The following is a 19,485-nucleotide window of genomic DNA, read 5'->3' as shown; positions in this document are numbered from 1 at the left end:
CATTACAATCTGTTCAGTCTCCTGCTTTGATGACAACTCATGCGCCCAGAAGTCTGATCTGGGAATTTGTGTAACAGAGTAATCAAATTAACCAAATGTTGCCTGGTTAAAGATCATGAAGGGCATACTTTAAAGAATTGGAAAGAATCATTTGTAAGGTGGAAAGTCATCTTTCTCCTAAGCTGGGTCCCTCCATGTGCTCCTGCCTGATCCAACGTGATGGAGACAGCGTGAGTGAGGACGCAGGGGCCTCTCAGCGGTGGGCTGGGCATCTCTGACCCCTTCTCCTGATTCCTAGTGCTCCCCGGGAGGCCCTGTCTTTTTACAGCTCAAAGTACCAAAAGTCAAAGCCCCTTGACGTATGTCACAACTAAGGGTTTAAAGAAAGAACTTACCTGCCAAGAGACACATGGTTCTCTCTGCTGTGTGATTCAGGAGAAATAGAGCGTTAGCTGCCCATGTAATTTTGTTTTCCAGTAGCCTTATTTTTAAAAGTAAAAAAGAAAAGAAAAACCAGGTGAAATTTATTTTAATAATATATCTTATTTAACCGAATATTTAACGCATATAAAAATATTATGAATTCTTTTCTCCACACTAAGCCCATCTCATCAGGCCTGGCTGCAGTCCCAGCCGCATGTGATGAGTTGCCGTGTTGTTGGAAGCACAGCTTTAGACTAAGAAATGCTGAACACACACAGATCCACTCCTGTGAGCTAGTTATACTCAACGTTCAGTATACATCGTACTTCTTTTTAGTAGTATAAAATTGTGTCATAAACTTAATTCTGATTGGATCCCAGCACTGATAACACTAACTGTTTAGATAAATAGCACACCATTACCTTTTTCTATGAGTTACCCATAAATGTCCTTACATTTCCAATTCAGCGTAAGTTTAACTCATTGTTATATTTCTTATATCATAAAAGCCCTCATTTTCATTTTGACCAAAGTTTGGCCCTCCAGCTCTCTCCACCTCGTCCGAGCTTCACATTTCATCACTGGAGTGACATTTCTAAAAGGCCACTTTGCTCCATGCCCAACTACTCAAAGATTATGGAGGAAACATCGAGCCTTCATCATCTGACTCTGTCTGACTTTCATTTCACCTGCTCGCGCTCTTCCTTTTTATGCTCCATTCTGCAATTTGCACACTCCATGAGCTCCCTGAGTATGACACGCCGTTGTGGCCTCCCCACCTTAGAACACACTGTTCTTTCTACCGGAAATGACCCTTCCTTTCCGTCTGCCAGGCGAGTTGCTGCTCCTCAGCCAAGCCTCACCTTCTGTCCAGTTCAGTTGGATACATTTATCGACCACTAGTCCTTGACGGCAGGGTCATGCTTCATTATCTTTGTGTCACCACATCTAGCACAGGGTCTCACGGTGCAATACGTGTGAGGCGTATGTGTTTGTTGATCGAACCTAAGTTTACTAAACCTTTAAGTAGACTCGGTTGTAAATTATCAACAGGAAGAAATGTTAAAAAAGAAAGTCATTCCTCTTTCTATTTTGTATTAAATTTAGTTAAATTCTATTTTCATTGATTTTATTGCCAACATTAAGAGACTGTCAGTATTTCTATTTTAATTCCCATACCCTTCAGTTCCCCCAACCACCTGACCTACAGGACGGCTGAAAGGGAAACAGCTGATGGGAAGAGCCTGACTATTTCTGGGACACAAGCCATACATTACTTCCTTAGATAAAAATAAGTATAAGAGATGCTAGGTTTCAAAATCCCACTTCAGATTCTGGTGAGTTTTGAGAAAAATTACACTTATCTTTGGCCACACATTCCAAGGAATAAACTGATAAGATTTTAATAAAATATCAAAATGAAATATCCAGCTTATTCCATACAAATACCCTATTTGAATAGTTATATGAAGCAAACAAAAATAAAAGCCTCTGATAAGTGGAATCCTTTTCCCAGGTTAGCACAATTATTTGCTGTATAAACAATCATAACCAGGCATAAACAGCTCTTTTGTTTTAAGCATCGGGTACCAGAGTGAGGATATTTCTTAAGGCTTGGGAAAATTCTAGTTTTACAGCTTCCCAGGAGAGCCCCCATGTCTTGAGAAGAAGGGGACAACGTAAGACCATCAAGACAAGCCCTTCTTGCCTGCATCAAGCCGTCTTGAACCAATAAGAACAGATCTAAGGAACTTCCTTTAATCTAGGAACACCATCCATAACAGACAAGGGTGGGGGTCAAAAGCCCCCTTCCTGTTCCCTGTGGTCCCCTTGGGTGGGGAACTAAAAAGCCTGCCGGGGCCATTTACAATGGAAACAGAGCAATGACAGAGAACAGTTGGATACCAGAAGATTAGAGGCGGGACAAAAAGAGAAAGAGAGGCGGCTGGTGGGCTAATAGCCACCTTCAATTAAATTCTGTTTTGTCCACCCTGGCTCTTGAACTTCTGTTTTTCACCAGTTCTTGTTTCTACTAAATCTCCCTACAGTTTCAGTCCTGTTGAAACCCATGCTTTGATTATGTAACAAGCATCTCGACAGAGTAAGGATGCACATTTCTTTTAAACAATGATTTTTACTTAAAGAAAAGTTCTGGTCGTTCCTAGTCAATTTCCTGCCCATTTCTTGGCTTTCCCGCCCCTGACCTGTGGCTTTGGCTCTTACAAAGGAGCAGGACTAGAAAAGCAGTTTGTCCTGAGCTGGGAGGTCCCCCCTAAGTTATGCTCAGTGTTTGATGCCAAATCATGTTCACAAAGATCCTGGGCAAATGCTCTGGCTGCCAGTGATCTTTTCTGTTTCTAAAAGCAATCTTCAAAATACAGGGTTTTGCTTTTTAAGTAAATTGTTCATGATGTATATGTGAGTGAAAGGGTTCTATACAGGATTCAAAACCCTGCACATCCTTTGTTCTGGTTTCGAAATTCCCTATTGAGTCACTTCGTTGCTCAATGCTGAAGGGCACATAAGTACAATGAATGCGATAGTAAACAGACTATCTAGCCAGATGCATCAGCAAAACCTAACCCTCCTTTACCAGTCCATGTACAGGTTTATTTTAACTGTTTGGTTTGGGTTTTTCCACAGCTATTAATATCACTCAGCCCAGCTTCAGTGGCACGGATGCCTTTGGGTACACTTCATTCCTGGCTTATTCACGGGTCCCAGACATCGGCTTTGACTATGAATTCCACGTGACGTTTCAGCTGGCGAACAACCACTCTGCCCTACAAAACAACTTGATATTTTTCACCGGACAGAAGGGCCATGGTAAGAGTCACCAAACCCTCTAGGACTTGCTCAGCTCCTTTACGATAGTGTAGCCAGTCTTCAGGGACATTCTAATTGGCTGCGGAGGAAGGAGACAGGTGCCTAGAGGCAGCATCCGAGTTTCTGCCTCGAGCGTGTTCCTTGTAGTCCAGCGTGGTCCTCAGCGTTCCTGAAGCCCTGTTCCCAGCAGGGCTGCGTCTTGATCAAGGGCAGGAATTCCTGCAGGCGGGCATAAGGCAGAGGAGGTAAACAAGGCCACGAGAAGTGAGCCTTTTGACTGGTCCTTTCTTCTGTTTCGTTCCGTTTCCATATATAAGGAGAGAAGGGAGATTCTCAGAAGGAACATCATTTTACCATGTGTTATGGGATGGGAATGGTTACCCTCCAAGAAAACCATTCCACGTGAAAGGAGTGAAGAATTAAGAAAGTACTCAGCCTGTAGCAAAGACTCCAGTGCCCTAGAATTCGTGGGAGATGAACTTACAAGTGAAATCTGTCTGTCTTAAGTAGAAAGCAGTTACGCATGTGTGGGATCAAGGAAAAGCCCGTGTACATTACTCCCCCGTCGGCAATTAATCACTTACCTTCTCTGCGCCCAGCATCCTCACCTGTGAAATCCACCTGTTACACCAGAACCAGACCTTCCTCCCAGCCGTCAGTGGTTCTCTTGTGCAGGATAAACAATATCCTCTGTTCTTTTCAACTCGCCCCCTGACTGTCTCCTCAGATTGCACACCGGTTTCTGTACTAACACATGTCTGAAAGGGGCTCACACACCAAGTGAGGTGTGGTGTGTCAGTCTCCCGCTGCCTCCACCTTCATCATGTGAAGTGCTGTTCACTCTCCCTCAGAGATCTGTTGGAATCTCTTCCCTATCTCCATCAGCAAAACCTCCCGACCCCTCCCCCCGGCCTCCCTTCTGCCTTTCCCCCTGCAGCGCGTTCTCTGAGTGGCAGCAAGTTACCTCTTTCAAAGCAATATTGTCATACTTGTACCTTGCCTAAACCCCCCTGTGATGTCCCACTGCCCTCGGAAGGAAATCCACACCTCCTTCCATGTTCTCAGAGGCCTCAGGCCCCAGCCCCGCCTCTCTCCCTGACCTCGCCCAGGCCTCTGCACCATCTCCACTCCTCTCCTGCAGATCCCTTCCAGTGCCTTAACCATCAGCTTTCCTGGCTCAGAGCCTTCCTGCGTGCTCTTCCCTCTGCCTCGACAGGAAATGCCATCAGGGTGGTCAAGAGAGCAGGCTCTGGGGCCTGGCAATGTAGACGTGAATCCAGTCTCCACCACTTACAAATTACATGTCCACTTACTTACTGTCTCTGTGCCTCCGTTTCCTCACCTGTCCAATGAGTATACTAATGGTACATTCTCTAAGAGTTGTGAGCATTAACACAGTTAATATATGAAAAGCACTTACAATAGCCCTGGACCCAGTAAACATGGCAGTTTGGGTTTTCTCCAGGAAACCACTTCCTCAGCCACTTCACAGAAGTAGATCTTATCCCACCCCATGCAAGTTATTCTCCACCCCAGCTGCTTATTGCCTCTGAAGCCCTTACCTCAACGCATAATTCTTTTATCTATTTTTTTGGATAGAGTTTTCTTGTCTGTCTTCACTACAGAATGGGAGCTGTGTGGACAGAGACCATGGCAGCCCTGTTCAACTTTATATGTCCACACTTAGCACACTGCCCGACACAAAAAGTATCCCATGAATGAAGAACCACGATGGGAACAGATCATGGCATGACATGTAGCCCAGCAACACAGTTGCACAAAGGTTCTCGAAGAGCAGCCGTTCTGCGGGCTTTGGGTTCAGACACTGTCTCCTCTGTTCGGATTTCCCCATAGCTCGCCCCTCCCTCCCCTTGGGGCCATGTCCCCTTCCTCTGAGCATTCAGGGCGTGGACCCTTGATTACAGGCTATGGTGGGCTGACTTTCTCTCCTCCCTCATAGAAATGGTCCCGGTTCTCACCGCATCCCACGTGAAGCCAATCGCGGACAGTTTTAATGAATATCTATTGACTGACTGCCAGAAGGCAGGGCAGAAGGAAGGGAAGGAAGAGGAATTTCTACCCCTACCTGGTCAATCCTCACACCCTTCACCATAAGTTCCCCAATTATATCTTTCTCATTAGCCAAAAAATAACAACTTGGCAAATGAAAAAATTTAAATGAGCGTCACAGACCCTGGGTCTGTCTTGTTTTAAAACAGATTTTCTAGATCCTGATAGATTCACGGAGGGAGAACCGGAGCAAAGAATAAACACTTGTTCCATGAAAATGCTGCTGCCAAATCAGTCTTCAGTACCCACTGCTAAAGACTCCTCTGAAGTCTCCAAACAGAAAACCTAAAAGTGACATTTTGGCCACAGCATTTGTAAACTGTGTACTCTTACCTGTGATATTTTCCGGTCTTCTCTGTCATCTGCTTTGTACGTATGGAGATGAATGCTAATTCTGCACTGGCGCTGGTAGCTTGAGAGCCTGGTTCAGTAAAGGCCGGATAACAGGCAGATAAATCGTGGCGCTCCATCCTCTTATGGGTGAAAATGAGAAATCGGACACCTGCAATTCCATTTTGTGCCACCTGAGGGAGCAAGAACACCAGCTTAAAAAAAATGCAAGCAGCCCGGGGGAGCTTTATAAGGCAGTGTTTCTCCGCGTGGGACCTCTTCAGGCCTGTATCAGAATCCTCTGAGGGTGCTTGAGAAAATGCTAATTCCCAGGCCCTCCTGACTCAACAGACAGAATTTTATCAAGCCCCTTAGGTGCTCTTTATGCAACTAGTATTTGAGAGCAACCACTCAAAACCTCTAGGGAGCAGCTAAATTAGACCATACACGGGGATAGACCAAGGTACGTAATTATTGCCATAATGTCATATGTAGGGATGATTCATCAATTTGTGTAGCATAAACTTATTAATTAAAGAGATACATATTCCTTTAAAACATATTATTGTGATTAATATTAACCGCACAATTTGCAATTATCTATTCTGTAAAAGAAACTATGATCCAAGTCAGTGTTGTGAGCAGTGGAATCCCCACATTTAGGTGTTTTTCTTGCTGTTGGGTAACATCAGTCTCTGACCTGCATACTGGTTGTTGCTGCTAAGATGCACAAGGCCACAGAGTGGATATAACAACCTAAAATATAAGCCTACCTCTCATTTCTGCCATGGCCACAAAAAAAGGCGAGCGACTGTCATTCCCCAACACTTACTGTACTCTTCCCTGAGACCCCCAAAGCTGAGCACTGATTTTGCCCGACTTCATTCTCTTTGAACTCTAAACAAATTCCCTTGGCAAACATTGCAGCTCAAAAATGTCTCTCTTGACTTGTGATTTTGACCTGACCTAATCCTCTTCTCATCTCCTGCAGTCATACTGGGCATTTCCTTCATCATCTCTTCTTCCTTTTCTACCCCTCACTCCTTACAATGTGTGGCTTATAGTTTGACTCTTCTAGAAACCACGTGTGCGTCCCACAGTGGTCCACAGGTGAACATGTCGTCTCCCTCTTCTGCATCCCTTCGGTTGGCACCTGGCATAAACGTTCTGCTTCAGCCTGAAACCCAGGAGTCCTCTGGATTTCTCCCTTTCATTCGTTTTGGCAAATATTTACTGGAACCTGAATGAGGCATTCTTTGAGATGCTGGAGATACAGTTATGAACAAGACAGACAAGGTCCTGTCTTCTCTCCCTTTTATCCCCCACGTTCAATCAAACATCAAGGTCTGTCCATTTCATTCCCAGTTACTTTTGGTATTTTCTCCTTCTGTGTTCTTTCTTCTCCTCATTGCTCCCAGCTTATCTGTCACAGATGGTTGCAATTGCCACAGCCTCCTGTCCAGTTTCGCACCCAGTCACACCTCTTCCCCTCCATCCTCCTCTTGGCTACAAGTCCAAACACAACGTGCCTAATCAGCATGCTTCATCACAACATGCCACCTAAGATGCTCTGCATCATTTGCACAGACGTTTATCCAGCCCCTGCCCATTTGCACAATCCCTTTTTCCTCCATTTCACCCTGACTCAACAATAGTAGCACATGCGTACATTCTGTATCACATCACTGAGTCCTCCACTTCTGTGCCTTTGCACAGGCTGTTCCATCTTCCTGAGCCTCCAGAACACTTCTAGCCTGTAAGCCTCAGCTCAAAAGATCATTCTTCTTTGAAGTTTTTAACATGTCCAGGAAAATTTAAGAATTAGTCTCACTGCAATTTGCCAGTAACAATTATCACATTTTATTATAACTGTTTGTCTGGACCTCTTTGAGAACCAGAACCGTGGCTTTTCTTTTTTATATCAACAGTGGCCGTCATATATAGACACTCATGACAGTTTTTGAAAGAATGAATACAAAAACCCATGGTCTCTGTTACACTAAATCTTACGATCGATTTAGAGAGGCACAAGATACGCACTTACATTTTGTTAACTAACAGTGCTGAACCGGAGGAGAGACCAGGTCTGCTACACACAGCATCTAATATCCGGAACTAGACATCATTGAATGAAAAGAAGTATGTAAGTGATAGAAAAGATGGAATTCAGAAGGCAGAAGCCGCACCCAGCTACAACAGTTAGAGAATTTGTTCCCCTTAGTGTGTTTCTCATCCTTTCCCTTTCTTTTCGACCAATCCTCTCCCGTTAGTGCTGCAGCAGCCCGCTGCCTCCCAGTTGCATTCCCTCCCAGCCTGGGCCCAGCCAATCCCCAGCTCAGCAGTCTCTCTGAGCAGCCAGCTCACTCATCTGGGACCCATCACCCCCATTCACGCCCCTCCACAGCTCCCTCTTGCCTGAAGGCCTGCCCGGTTCTCTTCTCCTCTTCCAATGCTGCCCACCCAGCAATGTCCCCTGACGAATTCAGGTCTCCCTGTATCCTGTCTACACAAAGCCTGTATGGAACCTGTAGTTTATAGCCCATAATTTAGTGCCTAATTATGTACTTTTTTTTTTTTCCTGCTTTATCACCGCAAACCCCCCTGTATACAGTTGTGTATCTTAGTTGCAGGTCCTTCTAGTTGTGGGATGTGGGACGTCGCCTCAACGTGGCCTGATGAGCGGTGCCATGTCCGTGCCCAGGATCCGAACCCTGGGCCACCGCAGCGGAGCACATGAACTTAAACACTCGGCCACGGAGCCAGCCCCCATATGTACTGTCTTGTCATTCACAATCGCTACTTTGAATCATACAAAGTTACCATTTTCATAAATCAAAAACATCAGAACAGCAGTGGTTTCCTAATCGTAATCTCATCCCTCAGCAAGGTTAATCTTAAATTCCTTTCAGACAAACCTTGCCTTCAATGTCTTTCGTATCCCCAACTGCATCATTCATCTGGTGGATCCTGCGTGAGAAATCAATAATTACAGGCATATTGATTCTGTCACTGACGGAAAGACTCTAGACAGAGGCTATCCTGGCTAGCCACAGACACAGCGCAGGCATGGATGGGTCTGGATTGCAGTGAAGAAGTCAGGACCTTTAGGGTGGAGGGGGCACCACATATCAGTGTTCACATCACTGAAATGTAAGGTAAAATCTCAACAGCCCGTATTAAAAAGGTATAATACAGTGACAGAATTTTTCAGAAAAAAATCCATATAGAACTTCCCGGATATTTATCTATGTGCCTAAGTGCTTTATGTGCGTAGCTTTCTGTCAGTCTCCAGCACGCAGGTTCTCTGCTGCGGTAATTATGAAAGGTTACCTCAAATTTCATGCCAAACAGTTTCTCATTTACTTGAAGCCTTATTTATTAAGTGTAACAGAAAGAAGAGCACATAAATATTGCTTGATGTTTTTCTGGAAAAATGCAATGACTGTCATCTACAGGACAGAAAAAGAAAAATGAAGAGGGCATTTTGCAGAAACCAATCAGCTCAGCCTGCTCTTCACAGAGCCTTGTGCAGATCGGGAGGAAGGAAGAGGCCTGGCATGAGCGAGCAGGCTGTGTTCACGTCCTCAGTGCCGCACATCCCCCAACTCCACGGCGGGAGGCGGTTACGTACGACCAGAACTGACAGCGTCCGCGCACAGTCAGTATTTTTTTACAACAAAAAGCGTTCGTTCTTTTCTTCTGTAAGCACATCAGAGTGACTCGAAATCATGAGAGTTTCTTCCTGACAACTTCAAACTATGAAATCTTAGTTTTCCTGAAATTAAATATTCTGGACTGTAACGTCCAAGTTGTCTACGTTATTATATAATTTGAGTTCTTAAGATAGTCCAAAAGGAAGTTAAGCCAATTCACTTTACCGACTGAGAAATACGTGAAAATTGTCACATTTGACCAGTGCTCAAACAAGGTTTAAAATAAAAAGATGTAGATCCTTGCAAACCCCGCCCGCCGTTTTTTAATTTGCACGGAGAGGAGTGCCCATTTAAGCGAAGGCAATGGGGGTAAACTTGGTCTCTCGAAGAACTTTCAGAGGACAAAAGAGGAGGAGGGGCCGAGTGCAAATCCATCTACCAAGAGCCCACGTCTACACCGTGTGTTTGACACAGCGGGGAAGCACACGTGGTTTTATTTTATGGAAATTCAAGTTTACCCACAAACAAGTGCTTGCTGCCCTCATTTTCACGGTCTCATCTCTCACAGCAGACAGCAAGAGACAGCCAGACTTTCCGCTTTTTCTAGTCTCAACTCCTTTTGTTCAAGAGATAGAAAAATATGGGCCATATGTAAGCCCAGGAATTTCTATCACGTTTGATGGCCTTTTCCCGCGCTCTGAGCGGGCATTGCATTTGTCGGTGCCACCACCCTCACCCCACTGCCTTCCACTAGCACGGCTGAATTCAGGACCCCTTCTTGATTTGGCCACAAACGGTACTGGGTCTACATTGCCCACATTTTACTCCCCTGAGGTAGACACTATGTGGTCTCCATCATACACCTGGCTAATGAAGAAGCATCGTGGCCTCAGCTGTGTGTGGTTCTGATGCTTTCAAAGCCCTGGGCTGTCCATAGCTTAATGGTCATATCAACCCAACAGGAAGCTAAAAGTTTGCCACTATGATTAGAAGCGACACAGATCTTAAGATAAACAGAGGCTGTATGCTCCGTAAGAGTTCATTCAAAATCTCCAGGCATCTCAATTTTCGTTTAGCAGCTGCGAAGGCAGAGACTGTTGCTGAATACGGAGTAAAGATGGCTCAGGTGTCCAGAATCCTACACCGCTCCATACGTTTTCTTCTGGTAGGTGAGACTTCCATTCTTTGGGGTCTTACTTCTCACATATTAACCTAGATGTATTTTTCTGTTGCGTCACTTTACCATTGATTCTAATTCCATAAGTTTCTCCTGTTATTTTCCTAAAATCATTCACACTTATTTATCTCTTCATCCATATCTAATTTGGCTTTCTTTGTAAAATCTGAATATACCCTCTCATAGCCATTTGGACAGGCAACCAAAGCTCAGTTGAGCTTATCTTGGTGTCTCTGTGTCACCATCATTGTATGACAATGTCGACAATATTTGACAAAAAGGCAGTTTCCTTCTTTCAGAAATTTGTAAGCTTTACAGGCCATAGAACTATAGTTGAATATACCACAAAGTGTCTACGCAAAAGGAACGGTTCCTTCAGAAGGGAACGCCCCCTAGGAATCAGGAGCCGTTCACCAAGCAAGCCTCACAGACTGAAAAGTCAGAAAGTCAGAGCGTCATCTCCGTGGCCCCTCCACGTCTTTTGTTTCCCTCAGACAGGAAAGGAAGGTCGGGGAGGAAAAACCCACTGGTCACTTAGTACATCTGAATGCATTTGGGAAGATCTTTGAAGACACTTTAAGTCATTGCTAGAGAGCAGTCCTGGAGGTAGTAGTATTATCATTAGCATTTTTTCAAAAGAAGGAGATAAGAAGAAGTTAAATTAGCAAACAGCCCAAGATGAGACCGCGTGTCCTCGGAACACCTGGGACTCCTCTTCCCGCTGTGGGTCCAAGTCCCTTATCATTTTTAGGGGGAGAAATTAAATTTAATACATGGTAATACTTTACCATATTGGAAGAATAGTTTGAAAAAATAATAACAAATTGTGTCCACTCTTTCTCTACTAATAAATCAAAATTTCATTCTAAAGGAAATATTTCAGAAGTGTTTCCTTTTTTCTATTGGAATTAAAAGAATGTTGGATCAACCAAATGTGAATTATCATGTTTCTACGGTGTTAAAAGTCACACTATTCACCTTTGGATTAAGTGGTGAGTGCGGAAATAAACAGGGATTTCACAGCACGGTCTGTATGAATGTTTTAGATTCCCACAACGTCCCCTCAGAGCAGCCCAGGGCACAGCCTTCCAGAGGGTTCTGAACCCTCCCTCAGGGCACTACAGTGAGCTTCTGCCTCCTCCCAGCCCAGGGGTTCCGATTTCTGGGGCGTCCTTCCAAGCAGACCACACGAGAGCACATGCAGGGGCAGCCTCAGGGTTTACAACATACAACGATTGACCAGAATCAGTGGGGAGAGCAGCTGGACAGGAGCGCCCAGAGACTCTCTCCAGTGCACAGGCTTGAGTCAGTCCCTCTACACATGAGTCTTCTTCTTTCTGAGGACTTCGTTAGCGAATCCTCGGCTCAAACCCCTAGCTACTCTTCTCCAGGCCTTCCTTGAGGATGAAGCTAATTAGAACACCTCTAATGACTGTTATTTAATTTGCAGGGTTTTTTCGCATATGAATTCCATTACAATAATCATAAGGTGGGCAGGGTTGCTGCACAGTTCTGCATATTTTCTCTCTTTCTTTTGTTTCTCTTTTTCCTTCAGGTCAAACTGACCTGCACGATTTCCCCTGGGCCTACTATCTGAAACCTTTTATACCCTTCCTCCTCCTATGTAGAACATTCCCATTCCTGTCTGTACTCACCAATCAAGTCAGAGGTTAGGTTTGACTGACAAGGTCCAGCCAGGCTGAACAACCACTGATGTAAGTAGTAAAACCTTTAGGTTTAAAAACAAAAAATTCAGGAAATCCTTCTAAGTAATTTAGGAAAGAAAATGCATGAACTTAACTATAATCACATGCTTGTGAGGCAAACATTTTGTTTTATTTTTCCTCCAAAGGTTTTATATATTTAAGATCTATTACCTTCCCACCATCCACCCCTACTGCATGGCACACTTCTAAGAACCATCTGAGACGGCTGAGAATGGCCTGGCAACCGTGTCTCAACCTCTTTGATCTTTCCTTCCAGAATATCCATGGCGGCATCCTCCACGTTGTTTCCATTTTTTGTCATCCTTGCCATCACCACCATCCCTTTCTTCATCCTCACCAGAGCGGGAGATGCTACACACTTAGTCCCTGCTTTGCGGCTAAGTCACCGTTCTCTGTCCTTTATGAGGCCAGATGCTATTCTGACCACAGCAGCTCATCTGCCCCCACCACGAGATTTCCCCTGACCACTGCGATGAGTGGTTGTTACATAATGCTAAACACACCTGGCCACAACCACCCCGTTTCAGAGCTCTCTGCTTTACAGTGTTTGTGGAATTAAGGTACAACTTTTCTTTCCAGCCAAAGGAAGACCAAGTTGGGGTTTTTTTCTGTACGTTCTAAAGGGTGTCTATTCACTTCCTAGAGCGTCTTACTCCGGACTCCTGTTCATCCCAAGGCCTCTGCTATTGTTTCCTTCCTCCCCCTCTTATCACTTGCACAGCGTCATCTCCAAAGCCTTCCTGCTTGGCGCCAGCTCCTGAGGGAGATCAAACCCATGTTTCTCGCCTTGTCTGAGATCTCCCTCCTGACCCTGGTTCCATTAGGATTCACTGTGGGTTTGTGCTCAGCAGGCCAAGTGAGCTTAGTTCCCGTTCTTTTCATGAAAGACTCTCACTGTGTCAATACTCAGAATCCCTATATAGTGATATAAATGCATAATATCATCTGTTGCTTTGTGAACTGACAAATGTAGAAATACAAATCGTCCACATATTTCTCAAACAGATTCCTAGAATAACGATCTAATAGAACACTGATTTTGAGAATGCATTTAGTCTATAGCATTGGTGGTTGTTTGAAATATGTCAGTGCTTATATTATTACCTGCTGTTAAGCCAAGAAATTCCCATTACAATAAATTACAGGAAAGCAACATAAGACCTACAAATGGGTGCTAATAAACCATACCTTCAAGTCACCTCCATGATTGACCCTCCAGAATTTTTTAGTTGGATCAGAGTAATGCACTGAAGCAATCAGGGTTATAGTTTTAAGAAAAAAGAAAAATTCTGCTACTGTCCTTGACCCAAAGGTTAACTGGGACCAGATGGGTGTTCCAGCACAGGGACCAGGAATACCTGCTTCCCAGGCTTTGATGCAACAGGGGAAGAAAAGCTGATACACAAAGCTAAGGTCAGACTATAGTTGAAAGGGAAAGGAATAAAACAAGGATTTATTGAGTACCTACTATGTGCTAGGTAGGCACTGTGCTGATACTTGCACCTTAAATATCACATAATCCTTAGGAAAATCATGAGATACTATTGTCCCCCTTATTATTCAGAAATAAGCCTTAGAGAGTGGGTGCTGGTGGAGGGCGGTGGCACAGCTCCAGTGAGACACTTGCTTCTTTCTCCGCCGCACAGACCGTGGATGAGGGTGCAGGCTCTAAGGCCAGGCCGTCTTCAGATGCAGTCTCTGCCGCCCAGCAGCTCTGTGGCCCTGGAGGTGCATGTGCCTCAGCATCACCCCACAGACCCGGAGGCGGATCTCCTGCCCCACAAGTCCCAGGGTCTCATCCCCCTACAGTCTCCCAACAGCCTCAGATGCACAGGTCCACCCAGTTTTCATCTTGCCCTTTTTTCCTGGTTTGTTTTATGAAGGTAACAAAGGGCCCTCAGGGGTGGCTACCAAATTTGTGAGGCCCACTGCGAAATGGGAATGCAGGGTCCCTTGTTCAAAAAGCAGAGAAAAGAATGCCATTAAAGGTACTAAGAGCATTTTCCTTTCTTCAGTGCTCTCTCAATTTTTTATAGTCTTTTATTTGCTATTTATGGCAAAGTTAAGAAAAATTAAAATATTAAATTATTAGCATGAATTTTACCATTTATTTTTCTATCCAGTTTAAAGTGCAAATATAAGAGCATTTAATTCACATGCGGAGTCCCCCAGTCACACAATGAGTATTTCCTAGCTTGTACAGGCACATGGACATCCTCACCAGAGCAGGAGATGCTGCACATGGTGACGTCAGCTGTCTTTATTTCACTTCCTGATCCCCACACATTCCGTCGACACTCTCTACCTCTGGCTTACTGGCCGGTAGGGAGGACTGAAAGGAAAGGAACCATGAGCTTCCCCCTCCTTCTCTTTGCTTCTCTGGCGTCCTTTCAGGGTAAATAATGAGCTATACAGGGAAGTAACAGGGGTCAGGAAGGAAGGATCGGGCTCCTGGTCATTCATGCTTCTTAGACCACCAGTGCCTTTCTGCGCTTGAGCAAGTTCTGGTTCAAATGGAAGGTATGGCCTCTTGGGGTCGTCGACATCCCCACCTACTCAGTCATTAGACGTAACACACTTACCTTGTGCTTGTTTTAAGTCTCACTGGACTCCCAGCATTGTGGGAATTCCATTCTCATGGAATATCACAAACCCAACATGGGAATGGGGTGGCAAAAAACCACAAACATGCATATTGCACGTATGTGTCACCTCTGTTCCCACTCTAGCTCCATTGTCCCATGGACTTCACTTTCAAAATACAGTTCAAAGAATTTCAAGATATGACAGCAGAGCATTAAACGAAGCATGGAGCCCTTTTGAACACGAAGCCGTGGGTGACAACACAGGTCACACACGCTGGCCCTCCTGGAGTTATTAATATCAGCCAGGCTTTGTTAAAAAAAACAGATGCGGAGCCCATTAAAATATTTCCAGCACCTACCTTCAACAATTCTCATCCACGTGGTATAAGGTAGGTTCTAAAATCTGTACTTTTGACAAGCTCCTGAGTGATGGCGACGGACATCCAGGTTTGCAAAACACCAGCTGGCGCAATTCCAAGTCCCTGAGATACTGTCCACCTTCCAGGCGCCAGCCCTCGTGTCAACTGCTTTTCTTTCTCTTATCTACTCCATCACCCACCACTGGGGTGACCCTGAGGAAAGGTCCAGAGTGGAAGGAGTGGCAGAGGGAAGGCAAGCAACCCCAGTGGACCCATGGCTTGTAAAGAAGATGCGACCCGCTGCTGGATGGTCTGATAGGCTCCCCGGCGCTCCTTCGCCCCACCCTTGCTGCGTCCCTACTTCTGCTCCCTGGGATGTGTCCATGGGCAGGAGTGTCTGTACGCTGAGGTCAGCCTGTTTCCCTTGACTGCCCCCGTCCTAGCTCCTATCTCCTGGACCGACTCTGCCATTCCGCGTGGCTCTTTCAGCCAGATTCCTCTGAATCACCTTCAACTCCTCCCTTTTCCTCAACTCTGTACTCCAAATTGACCTGTCCTTTCAAGATTTCCTTCCAACCACACACAGATTTCTCTTCTTTTCTCTATCCCCTCTGTCACTGCCTTGATTTATTTAGACTTGACTCCTTCCTCTCCTGAGTCACTTTGAATGACCTTCCAATGAGACAGATTCCTTACCTGCCTGTGTGTTCTGCCCTCCACGTTGTATGAGATTCTCCTAAAATCCAGATCCAATAAAATTCTCTCATTCAGAATCCTTTCATGGCTCCTGAGAGTCTCTAGGAAAATATTTAAAGCATTTATTGTAGTAGTTTGGGCCCTTAAAGATATGGCTCTTTCTGCCCTGGACACTAAATGCCAGCCAGCCCCAGCTCCCAGCCATTTTGTAAGCATGCCGTGTTCGCTGCCCCTGCTGGGTTTCTGTTGTGTTATTCCCTCTGCTTGAACAGCCCTCTTCAGCTGTAAGGACCCCTCTCCTCATCCACCGAGTGGATCTTGTTTTCCACTTTATGAGTTAGCTAAGAAAACAACTCAAAAGTCACCTCCTTTTGAATTTCCTAATGCTCCTCCCCGCCCCCGCCCCATCAGAATGACCACCACCTGTTCTTCTCCGCTGTTCCCTGTGGCATGGAGACAAACCTCCCATCTCATCCCAACCAGGCTGTGAGGCCCTAAAGAATAATGTTGTTTCTGGCATGCTACAGGTTCTCAGTGACTCAGGATGGAGAACGGCGACAAGACAGGTGGAAGGGTATGGCTCACATACACCTGCTCCCCCATAGCCAGTTCAGTGCGCAGAACACCATCTCCATTCCAGCAGCCCAGACAATTGGAAAGACAACTCTGTCCGCTAGAATGTCTCAAAAGGATCCCCATTCACATTGCACACAAAAAATCTCTTACAATTCTCCTTCTCCAGCCCTCTCTCCTGTGTCGTCTTTACTCAAACAGCTGCCTGAGAGACTGTCTCCAATCTCTACTCAGGGGTTTTCTCCTTTCTGCTTAACTGCCTTCCTGAGTCTATGTTTTCTCCTGGGAGTTCTTCCTATTTTAAATTTGCAACCCAGCTAACCTGCTGCAGCATTCCAGGTGGGAAGAAATTACCAGAGACAGAGAGAAATAGAGATTTGCTTAAGTTCCCAGCATGCTTAGCCAACGGCATGACGCTTCACACAGTGGTTCTCAACCGTGGTACATATGACACTCACCTAGGGAGTTTCCAAAAATAACCCAACTCAGGGCCACGGCAGAACCACGAGAAAAGCCGAGGTGGAGTTCAGGTATCTCTAAATGATATTTCTGCCTCCCGCTTTCCAGCGCCTTAGGAAGTCCACCTCTCTACACTCTCTAGAAACCCCACCTCTGCAGGCCTTGCTCTCCTTTTCTTGCTCAGCCTAACAGAAGCCAAGGGGGCAGACAAGCCACCCCCGCCCAGAAGTGTAGGAGGGGGAGGTTGTGCACACTCATGATGAAGTTTGTCCATGTCCGGCGACTCGCTTCTGCTTGTGCCCTGTGATTAACCCTCTTACTTCTGTGGCATCCGGATATTCTTCCTCCGAGCAGAAGTCCTTGCTCAGCTCTCTACCTGAAAACCTCAGTATTGAGGTCCACAAACACACCTTTCCGAAACTGGGTGATGTCTTTGGGTCCCTCTTCCCTGGGACAGACCTCTTGCCTCCACCTAGCTCGAGAAGCTTGCCTTGACCTTGCGTGTTCTGTCCTCCTGCCAGGACCTACACCATTAACCATCCCGACCTTCCTACCACCACCAGACCTACTGCCAGGACCTTCCCCTAGCGCCTGACGCTGGCTCTCTCCCGGCCACCTGCCCTTATCCCCTGGATCTATATGAGCTGCATGCTGTGTGCTCTGGGCCTGGACCTCACTGTTCTGCACGGATGGCCCTGAACCAACGGAGAGCGAGGGAGAAGAGAAACATCACCTTTAACTAGTCATGGGGTGTGGTCAAGAGCTACTCCAGTAGAGCAATGATAACACACCCTGAGCGGCTATAGAAATAAATCCTTATAGTCTCCTCAAATCATAGTGAGAGCTTCAAAGCTGGAGCTAGGTTCTCTCCATCTCTTGAATCTCATTAACTACGAAAGCAGTTTGACTCCATTGTAAAGTTCTCCTTAGGTAAAGTGCACACTGAATCTCATTCAGACAAACAGGAGATTTCAATCCCAAATTTTTAGGTATCGATCATTTCCCTGGGTTGACCAGAACCCTTATGGCTTCAAAGAAAAACTCCTAGTACTCAGACAGCTTCTGGGGCTGCGAATGCTAATACCCAGATACGCACATAGCAGAGTGCCGACAACAGGCTAAATGTCTGTTACAACTTATGCACTGGTCTACAAGGCAGAACCGGGCAGTAAAACGAAGCTGACTGGGCTCCCGGAGTTCCTCTCAGTGAGCCTGCCCCCACATCTTCTCATTCCAGGGCGCAACGGAGATGACTTCCTGGCAGTGGGTCTGCGAGACGGCCGCGTGGTTTACAGTTATAACCTGGGATCTGGCATAGCAAGTGTCAGTAGCGATCCCCTCGATCGGAGCCTTGGGATCCACGCAGTCCGCCTGGGGAGGTTCCTCCAAATGGGCTGGCTAAAGGTAAAGAGCCATCCCTTCACCCGCCCCACAACCTTACCAAGCTCTGTTCTCTTGTCGGATCTGTGCTGACAGACAGAGAGAATAGGCCACGCCGCCCACCCTCACGAAGTTCACAGACTAGCGCACGCAACAGAGGTCCAGAGGGATGGGTGCGATTAAGGGGTGTGGGAATCAATGAGAGGGATGCCCAACACAGACAAGGTGAGGGAGAGGCTCAGGAAATGCTTCCCAAAAAAGGTGATACTTAAGCACAGCGTCAAGTAAACAGGAGTTCAGAAAAAGAACAGTGGCCAGTGTGGGCTTAAGGAATGCAAGTAATTCAGTGTGGCTTTCAGGTGGGGGGAAGCAAGAGATGGATAGAAGTAGACAAGGTCTGTATCATCAAAGGACTTAGATGTCATGCTAAGAAGTTTAGATTTTTATCCAGAGGACTATGGAAAGCTACCGAGAAATTTAAGAAGTGGGGTTGGGTGCCATGGTCAATTTCCATTTTTTGATAAATGACTCTAGTGGTTGTACTGAGAATAGACGAGAGAGGGGGGCAAGGCTAGATGGAGGAAAACCAGCGGGATGCCAGCTCCTAATCTTTGAGGAACTGTGATTTTCATTGAAATGCAAAACCCTGACGGCTATATTAATACATCCGTGGTAACAGACACCAGCAGAGACGCAGAGAATTGAGTGGTGAAGTGTTTCTTATTTCTTCAAAATTCAGGTCTTTGTAAATTTTTCATGCCAATTTAATGGGAAATAACAAAAGAGTATCTTAACGTTCACCCTGGGGAATTAATTCTTTTTTAATAGGTTTTGAATTTTTTGGCTTTTGAAGGTAGATGATCATAAAAATAAATCCATCGTTGCCCCAGGAAGACTGGTTGGTCTCAATGTCTTCAGTCAGTTCTATGTCGGTGGCTACAGTGAATACACTCCAGAGCTCTTACCGAATGGATCCGAGTTTAAAAATGGCTTTCAAGGTGAGGCCTGGATGGTTTCACACTCTACCTACTTGTTTCAAAATTTGAGAAAAGAAAAAGTTTTTTACAGGGTATACTTCTAGTTCCCAAACCAGCCGTGTGGATTTCTTTCTAATTGGACTTAATCAAAGTTTGATTTTAACGAAGAGCATTCATTCATTGTGATTAATTACTCACTCCCTGTGTACCAGGTGTTCGGGATGTTTCAGGGAAAGAAACAAAGATTCCC

The 19,485-nt window shown here is 45.5% G+C and overlaps 1 protein-coding gene across 1 annotated transcript in view; it reads left to right on the top strand.

Annotated features, from left to right (window-relative positions):
• The window catches only part of LOC103546271 (protein eyes shut homolog), a 1,017,652-nt gene that overhangs the window by 937,269 nt on the left and 60,898 nt on the right, over positions 1 to 19,485 (top strand). The window contains exons 26-28 of the mRNA XM_070583910.1: positions 3,067 to 3,249; positions 18,116 to 18,282; positions 19,112 to 19,256. Of these exons, the coding sequence (XP_070440011.1) occupies positions 3,067 to 3,249; positions 18,116 to 18,282; positions 19,112 to 19,256 (495 nt within the window). The remainder of the gene's footprint in view (positions 1 to 3,066; positions 3,250 to 18,115; positions 18,283 to 19,111; positions 19,257 to 19,485) is intronic.

This window comes from Equus przewalskii, chromosome 19, assembly GCF_037783145.1.
Source record: "Equus przewalskii isolate Varuska chromosome 19, EquPr2, whole genome shotgun sequence".
Taxonomy (NCBI): Eukaryota; Metazoa; Chordata; class Mammalia; order Perissodactyla; family Equidae; genus Equus; species Equus przewalskii.
The sequence above is the reverse complement of the archived record's forward strand: the minus strand, read 5'-3'. Positions and strand labels throughout refer to the sequence as shown.